The sequence below is a fragment of the Chinchilla lanigera genome, unplaced genomic scaffold (assembly GCF_000276665.1).
Source record: "Chinchilla lanigera isolate Chin_1 unplaced genomic scaffold, ChiLan1.0 scaffold00040, whole genome shotgun sequence".
Classification (NCBI taxonomy): Eukaryota; Metazoa; Chordata; class Mammalia; order Rodentia; family Chinchillidae; genus Chinchilla; species Chinchilla lanigera.
The window spans coordinates 945,126-953,855 of NW_004955441.1; the positions used below are offsets into that span (position 1 = coordinate 945,126).

Below are 8,730 nucleotides of genomic sequence, written 5' to 3' on the forward strand. Positions count from 1 at the left end.
CTCAGATTACCAGATACAGGCATGCAAAATTGATCAAACAGATTTTTACACTTTCATTCATCCAAAAAAATAAAGACCCACGTTCTGGCCTGGCCTCACCAACTCCACTTCAGTCACTAATTCCCCGAATCAGTTGCAAGGAAGGACCCACGTGCTCTTGCCCTAGAGGAGTAGGATTTTCATCAGGTCAAGAAGATTTTCATTCAAACAAACCCTAGTACATCGCGGTTGGCCAAGACCTCGGAGGCGAGCTGCCCTTTGACCCCAGGGATCTGTGGGCGGAACGCCCTCTCCCAGCTGCTTCACTGCTCGTTCGGCAGGCGGAACACCCCGGCCCCTTAAAGGAGAGCTTGAGCCAGGCTGAGCCCCCAGGACCGAGACCTGCCCTCCTCGGGGCGGGGCATATCCACCGAGCATGCTCAGCATCCAGGCTCGGATTGGTTGCCTAGGCGGAAGCTGCTTTACGGAGCGTGTGTGTTTTTCCCAGGTTGCCCCGCGCTCCTGTCATAGCTTCCTCCCATTTCTTGTATCCTCGCATGGCGCTTTAGCTTGGTTGGTGGCTTTGCGGTAACTGTCACCACTGGACCTCGGCGACTTTAGACTGTTCTCCTTTCACTTTTGGTTCACGTTTGTGTGACCCTTGTAGGAACTTCTTTTGTCCGCAGCGATGTGCGGGGTGATGTGGACCCCGGAGCTAGCGGTGCTGAGGGGCTTCTCTGCGGAGGCTGAGCGGCGGCAGTGGAAGCAGGAGGGGGCGTCTGGCTCAGGTGAGCGCGGCGCAGCCGCGGGCCGGCGTGGGAGCTGTGGGGACGCGGGACGCCGCTCGGGATCCTCATCCCTCCCTGTACCAGTCCTCCTGCCCATGGCTTTCCCACATCTATGGTTTGGGTTGTCGAAACCTTGACAAGGTGGGCAGCATTCTCACGCTCCTTGCTGGTCTTCGCCCAGAACTTCTCACTGCCCAGGCTCGAGAATAAGAGCAGTGGCAGTGACAGTTACTTTTGTAAGCTCTTAGCATTTGTTTAGCGAGCTGTTCCCTGTAATGGTCGTGTAAAGTAGGTACTACTTTTAACCCCGTGTTGCAGATGAAGATATCTATGTAGATTAATTTATTTGGGGTCCCATGGCTAGTAAGCGGAAAACCGAAACAAGGCGGTAACGTTGTAATTCTTGGGAGCAGTGCACATGTACCTGACTAGGAAATGTTAAGCGGTATATTTACTAGTGACATACAGGGGCAGCTCTTGTGGGATTAAGGCTGGATCCAGGAGAACGAAATAACAGTATAGACGTCGTGTGTGTGTGTGTGTGTGTGTAAACATAGGAGGTGTCAGGAAGTATGAATTCTGGTGGTGTAAAATGTGGTGGTCTGGAAAAGTTTCATGGAAGGTCCGACTTGTGCTAATTTTGATTTAGAATAAGACTGAGTGGAGAAGAGTTCAGCAGGAAAAAAATCACTAGTGCAGAAGGATGGAAACATGGAGAATATCAGGGAAACAATGAGTGAACCGGGATGGTTGAGATGTTTTCTTAAGGAAGAACAGCAGGGGAGGGAGAAGCCAGAGAGTGCAAAGTCTTAAGACATTTTTCTGTTGTCAAAATCTTCGTGAGTTTTCCACCAGAAGGGTAATAATACCTATTACTGACAAATACTGTTTCTTGATGAGACCGCCTTGCTCGTGATAGCTAATATAAGTGAGCCTCTAATTCTAGGGAAAGTGGTGTTTGTAGAATGAGAGGGATTTGCTCCGTGCCTTGCGATTAATGTGCTGCAACCATTCTAATTGTACACCATTTTTTGCATAGTAAAGTGGTATCACCTAATAGGTTATCCTTTACAGTATGAAACATCGTTGTTTGGGATTACTGCGCTAATTTTTTATATTACAGAGAGTGGATCGTTCTTGCAGTTGATGTTAGAAGGGAACTATGAGGCTGTGTTCTTCCATTCAGTGACTCAAAATATTTTAAATTCATCGACAACGGCGGAAGAAAAGATTGACAGCTACCTGGAGAAGCAGTTAGTAACATTCCTGGATTGCTCTGCAGATTTGGATGAAATAGAAAGGTAGGAATTTCAGTGAGGTTTTCAAGGAGAAACAGACTTGAACATGCGTCAGTGCCTTGACTTCGCACTGTGTGGGAGGGTTCTCTGTGATGATGGCAGGGTTCCTGATCTGCTTTGTTCAGCGTGGTAGCCACTGCCACGTTTGGCTGTTGACTGTATGAAATAAGGGTGATGTGAGTAAGGTCTGTAGTTTAAATGTTATTTAATTTTATTTAATTTAAATAAGAGCCAACGTGGTGCATGGTTGTAATACTGGACACTGCAGATCTAAATTGTTTTGTTTCATAATTGGTTTTGGGTTGTGCTCTAGGATTGTCTCTATAAATTTTTTTTTTTTTTTTTTGAGACAGTGGTCTGGCTGTGTAGTTCAGGCCTGAGACTTCCTATGTAATCCAGGCTGACCTCAGATTCACAGTGATCCTCCTGTGAATCCTCCTGCATCAGCCTCCTGAGTACTGGGATTACAGGTGTGTGCCAGCACTCCTGGCTAATTTTGTTTGATATCTTTTTCTTAACCACTCACCAGTCCAATTATTTAAATACAGGCTGACCAAAAATTGCATATTTTTTCATTAATTTTATAAAATAATAGTGAATATAAAAATGACAATTTTATTTAATAATTTTTCTGTGTATGGTATATCTTAAAACATTTAACACTTGCCTAAGCGATGCTCAGGATAGTCAGATACATAAACAAACATGCTGCCCAGGGCTGGGAATATGCCTGGCAAGCTTGAGGTCCTGTGTTTGATGCCTAGTACCTCCCCCACCCCGCCCCAACAAAGCCCACTGCCCAAATGACACTCGAGTAAACTGCTAAGTTGTTAATAAAACTGCAGTGAATTAGTTTGTTGTGATAGTATGGTGGTAGTAGTTCATATTTGCTTCTTTTCCCATTCTTATATGCAGACAACGGCTGATATTCCTGCTTGGTGTGAGCAGTTTGCAGCTTTTTGTTCAGAGCAACTGGACGGGGCCTCTTGTAGACTTGGACCCTCAGGATTTTTTGCCATCTGTTCTTTTGCAGCAGTTTAGTAAGGTATGCTTCAAAATGTGCTGTGTAGTGATTGTTTATTCTTTATAAACAGATCTTTATAAATTGCAGTAGGTAAGAGAGCAGCATGACTTTGTGGCTGGCACGGAACTAGTAAGAATACTTGTTTGTTGATTGGTTTTTCAATCCACTGTCGGTCTCAAGCTCTTCTTTAGTCATTTCCATTTTATTGACCTCTGTTAGTGCCTCTTTTATTTTTATTTATTTGTTGAGACAGGGTCTTGCTATGTAGTGCGGGCTGGCCTTGAAATCACTTGTGTAGCCCAGGCCGACCTCAAACTCACCGTGATCCTCTTGCCTCAGCCTCCTGAGTGCTGAGAGTACAGGTGTGCACCACCACACCTGGCTTAATTTTTTACTTTGAGACAGGGTTTTGCTGAGTTACTATGGTGCCCAAGCTGGGCTTATCTTGGAATCCTCCTAACTCAGCCTGCCAGGGTGCTACACTTAGAGGTATGGGCCACCATTCCTCTGATTTTTTTATTGCTATGCAGGAGATTGTACCCAGGGCTGCAGGTATGCTAGGCTAGTGTTCTACCAGTGAACTATGTTCTGTCCTTTACATGTGTCCTAACTTCAAAAAGATCAGGAAATTCTGCTTTGCAAGTTCTCTGTCCACTTCTTTGATACTGGGACTCGAACTTAGGACCTCACATTTGCCAGGCAGGCACTGTACCACTGAGTTACATCCCTGGCTGCTTCTGATCACCTCCCCTTTCGCCTGCTCTCATGATCCACTCTTGGGAATTTTGTGCTAGTCCATTCTGTTCTTTTTCTTTATAATTTCAATAGCATATGCATACATCATTAGAAAGCATATTAGTTAGTGTAGACAGTTATATATAGCCTTGGGCACCTTGAAGGTTGAAGGGAGTAATGTTTCAACAAACTTATAAATCCTTACACACTAAAATGGAAGTTCTGTCTTAGGCCATTTGGGCTACTCTAACAAAATCTCACAAACTGGGTATCTTATAAACAACAGAGAGTGCAGTGTCAAATGAATATGTATATTTATATAACATTTGCTCTCTTCACTGAGGGAGTTACTCACTTTTACTTTGTTTATTTTATTGAAAATATAGCCAGATGTGGTGGCGCACACCTGTAATCCTAGCATTTGGGAGTCCAAAGCAGGGGAATCGCCATGAGTTCAAGGCTAGTCTGGGCTACATAGTGAGTTCAAGGCCAGCCTGAACTGCATAGTGAGACCCTGTCTAAAAAAACCCCACACATATATGTATATATATATATTCTCTTTTTTGTTTTTTTTCCGGTACCGGTAATCGAACTCATGACCTCGCACTTGCCAGGCAGGCGCTGTGCTGCTGAGCTAAATCCCCAGCCCCTATATTTCTCTTTAAAATGGAATATTTCCCAGAATCTCTGGAAGCACATTTAGAACTTATTTGGAATCTCAGTGTTATATTGTCAGTGTCAGAGGTGTGTAGACAAGTGCTTAACTTTCCCATGATGGATAGCACTAGGAAGAGAGCTTTAAATGGCCATTCATTTGTTCCTGTATTTATTATTTGCCTTATTTATTAATACTAATCTTAGAGAGCTTTGCCCCCATCTTTGTGTATCAGAGGTAATGTTAGCATGGTCTCTGCCTTTGTATAACTTTTATTGCTGCCCTATTAAATTGCTTATTTTTAAATTTATATTTTACTTTATTATTATTATTTTTTGGTACCAGCAATCAAACTCAGGACCTTGCGCTTGCCAGGCAAGCACTTGTGCTGCTGAGCTATATCCCTGGCCCTACATTTATATATATGTATGTATGTGTGTGTGTGTGTGTGTGTGTGTGTTTTGATCTGGTAATTCATGTTAAGCACTCCTCTATTAACACCTCTCAGTGGTGATGAAAATAGCTCAGAAGATGTAAGCACAGCTATGTCTTTCTTGCCTTCATTGAATTCTTTAAACACAATTTAAGATATTCAGTATTCAAATATTCAGTATTGGAAATAAATTATTGAGCTAGGCGCTGACATTTCTTAGACAATTTAATTTTACATCACAAGAATGGTATGACATATAGGTTCAGTTATTTCAGTTTGTAATTGAGAAAACTGAGGCTTTAGTTGATAAATTGACTTAAACTCACAAACTAATGAGATGCAGAGAACACTGTCTTTTGTCTGTGCCAACAGCATCATGTCCCCAATGGGTAAGCCTTTCTGCTGATTGTTGTGGCAGCTGTTACAGCTCTGCAGTGTACATTTTATAAAACAGGTGCTTTGGCCTTGTACACAATCTCTTCAGCAGAGAAGATTTTTTATCATTCATCCATCCATTCATTTATTCATTCATTTTTGTGGTTTTGAGGATTGAACTTAGAGACACTCTCTGTATCACTGAGCTACATTCCCAGCCCTTTTTGTTCTTTATTTTGTAACAGGGTCTTGCTAAATTGCCCATGATGGCCTCAAATTTACAAACCTCCTGCCTCAGTCTCCTGAGCAGGTGGGATTACAGTTGTGTACCACCAGGCCTGACCCAAGGACATCCACCTATTCACTTGGCTTTCTCAGCATTTGATGTGTAAGATCTCGTTGATAGTTTGGCTTGTTGAGAATTGTGGAGTGGAGACAGGCCTTGTTTTTTTTGGTCTTTTTTTGAGACAGGGTATTGCTATACAATTCAGGCTGGGCTTGAACTCATTTTGTAGCCCAGGCTGGTCTTGAACTTGCAACGATCCTCCTACTTCAGCCTCCCGGGTGCTGGGATTATAGGCTTGTGCCACCATGCCCGGCAGCAGACCTTGTAATAATGTTTGCCAGCTAGTGAAGCATAAGCAAAATGCAGGTATTTCCTTTCACGCAGGGGTGCTTTTTATTGAGATGGTATTTGTAGGTGTATCTATTAAGTGATGATGCTTCTTTAGTGCTAGCATTTTCTTGAGTTCCCTGTTTTTTAAATTTAACTTACAATTTTTTTGAGATGGGTTTTTGCAGTGTTACTCAGTTTGATTTTCAGTTCTGGGTTCAAATGATCTTCTTGTCTCAGCCTCCTCAGCAGTTGGGTCTACTTGTGCATACTACTACTCCTGGCTGATTTGAAACATTTTTTACTTTTTGGTTGTGTTCCCTGTTTCTCTTAAGTTTGAGCTCATAGGTGAGCATCTGTCAGGGCAGGCCAGACTGGATTTGCAGTATTGCTGTGTAATACGTTAACGATCTTATCTCAATGCTGAATTAACTAGAAAATCTGTGTATTATTTTAAGACATTAAAAAAAAGATGTTAAATGTATAAGTTATGTCATCTCAGCTTACACACTTCTTTTCAGGTCAAAGAACTGGATGTCGTTGTTCTGAGCCTGCTCATTCTAGATGGTGAATCAGTCTACAGCCTGACCACAAAACCGATCCTGCTCCTGATTGCACGCATTATCCTGGTGAATATAAGACATAAACTGACAGCTATTCAGGTGAGGGGAAAAAAAGAATCTGTGAGCGTCATACCATCAGTGAAATTCTGTGACTTTTGTGCTTCTAGCATCAGACTATACTTGTGATATTGACAATATATAGGTGTATTTGGTTTTCTAAGTCTTCTTTAAGGTATTTAGTTTTAAAATCTAACAAAAGGAAGCAAAAACTTTTCTCCCCTTGTAAGAGTCATCTAGTAGAAAGTGAAATTATATTTAGTCTCTGTAATAATTTTTTTGTGTGTAAATGTGAATGTTCATTCTTAGAATTTTTTTTGTTTTATTTGTTTTCTGAGACAGGGTTCTTGCTATGTAGTTCAGACTGGCCTGGAACTCAAAGCTGTCCTCCTGCCTCAGTCTCCCAAGCGCTGAAATTATAGGCCTGCACCACCATGCCAGCTCACTCTTAAAATTTTAAGTATAGGTTTAAAAGCTTGATAGAATTTTGTAAATTCCATGTGATGATTCTGCACCATAACCAGAATGCAGTGGATCTTAGTGACTGCCTCCTAGTTCACAGCCTGCCTTGTTACATTATTTGGGTTGGATTTAGCCACAGGAAGCTGATGTGTAGTAGCAATGACAAAACCCGTGAAAGAGATACAAAGATGGTCTTCGGAGGGGCGATGAGCTGTCCTCTGCGGCAGAGACACAGCTGTGCTGCGTGGTGATGGGAAAGCAGTGTGCAAGCAGGTGGGTGGCCCATTTTCCAGCTCAGTGGTGTTTGTGTACCCTGAAATTCATACGCTGTGTACTTTCCACATGTCGGGAAATACTTCCTTTTCAATGATTTTAAGACATGGAAACTATTTTTACTTCTTGGCCTGTATCCAAGCAAGCAGTGAGCTGGATCTAGCCCACAGGCTGGGACTTGCTGACCCTCGCTCCATCTGATGGGTTTAATGGAGACCCTGGATTGTGAGAAATAGTGTCTGTGCTGGGCGGTAACCCCAGCACGCGGAAGGCTCAAGCAGGAGGAGCACCATGAGTTTGAGGCCAGCCTGGGCTACATAAGTGAGTTCAAAGCCAGCCTGCACTATGTAGTGAGACCCGGCTTCCCTCCCTGCAAAAAAGAAACAGTGTCTAAATTTTATGTGAACTCTCCCAATTTGTAGGTGTTGACTGAAAATTTTTAAGAAACCCAGTTTTTTAACTGGTTGTGGTGGCATGTGCCTATAGTTTCAGTTACTTGGGAGCTTACGGCAGGAGAATTTCTGGAGCCCAGGAGTTTGAAACCAGCCTGGGTAACAGTGCAAGACCCTGACTCAGAAAACAAACAAATAATCCCCAGAAACACACACAATATTTCTATTATTGGGAAAATGTGGGCATTGTCTACTGTGGCTTACTTTCTTAAAACATTTAAGGTGAGACACTGCCTTTGTTTTAAGGAAGAAAAGAAGTGATGTCTCTACTGGAAACTCTCCCAAGAACCAGAAGTTTTGGAATCAGTTGTACTAGAAAGATTTTTAGTAGGCGATTTCAGTATGTCTTAGCAGAAAGGAAAATTACCTTTGGTATCTTAGTGATAATAGCATAGTGATAATAGCTTGAATAAAATTTTTCCCAGGTTGATCTGAATTCAGTGGTTCTGTAGACATACTGTGTCTAAAGAACGTATCATCAAGGTGTGACGCTGAAATATGGCATTACTTTCTTTCTACTCAGACTGCAGTCACTATGTGAGTGAGATACTTCTAGGTTTTTTTTTTTTTTTTGGTTTTTTTCCTGGTTCGGGGAATCGAACTAGTGACCTTGCGTTTGCCAGGCAGGCGCTGTGCTGCCGAGCTAAATCCCCAGCCCCACTTCTAGGTTTTGTTAGTTGAAGACTTTCATCATCAATATGTTAAGATCATTTGAAAAATAAAACATGTAGCCCTCGACAACTTAGGAGAATTAGTAAATGTGTGAACTGCTATTGGTGGGAGCCATACTTTGTAGGCTTGGAGACGCAAGTTACCTTAATTTCTTGGCAGATACGGAACAGTGTTTGACTTCTGTTTAAAAACCCTGTTTTCATCACTATGCCGGCATCATTCTGAGCTGAAATCCTGCCAAAACACTCTTTCATGGCAGTGTTGCTCCCTGCCATGTAAGAGCTTCTTGTGACTTCTCAGCCAGTCCATTCTGTAATAAGTACTCTACGCAGAACATACCAATCACAGAAT

The 8,730-nt window shown here is 42.5% G+C and overlaps 1 protein-coding gene across 1 annotated transcript in view; it reads left to right on the forward strand.

The window, feature by feature from the left end:
* Positions 1 to 493: 493 nt before the first annotated feature.
* The window catches only part of Ttc27 (tetratricopeptide repeat domain 27), a 166,355-nt gene continuing 158,118 nt past the window's right edge, over positions 494 to 8,730 (forward strand). Inside the window, exons 1-4 of the mRNA XM_005390841.2 lie at positions 494 to 767; positions 1,891 to 2,068; positions 2,981 to 3,110; positions 6,422 to 6,562. Of these exons, the coding sequence (XP_005390898.1) occupies positions 668 to 767; positions 1,891 to 2,068; positions 2,981 to 3,110; positions 6,422 to 6,562 (549 nt within the window). The 5' untranslated portion in view covers positions 494 to 667. The remainder of the gene's footprint in view (positions 768 to 1,890; positions 2,069 to 2,980; positions 3,111 to 6,421; positions 6,563 to 8,730) is intronic.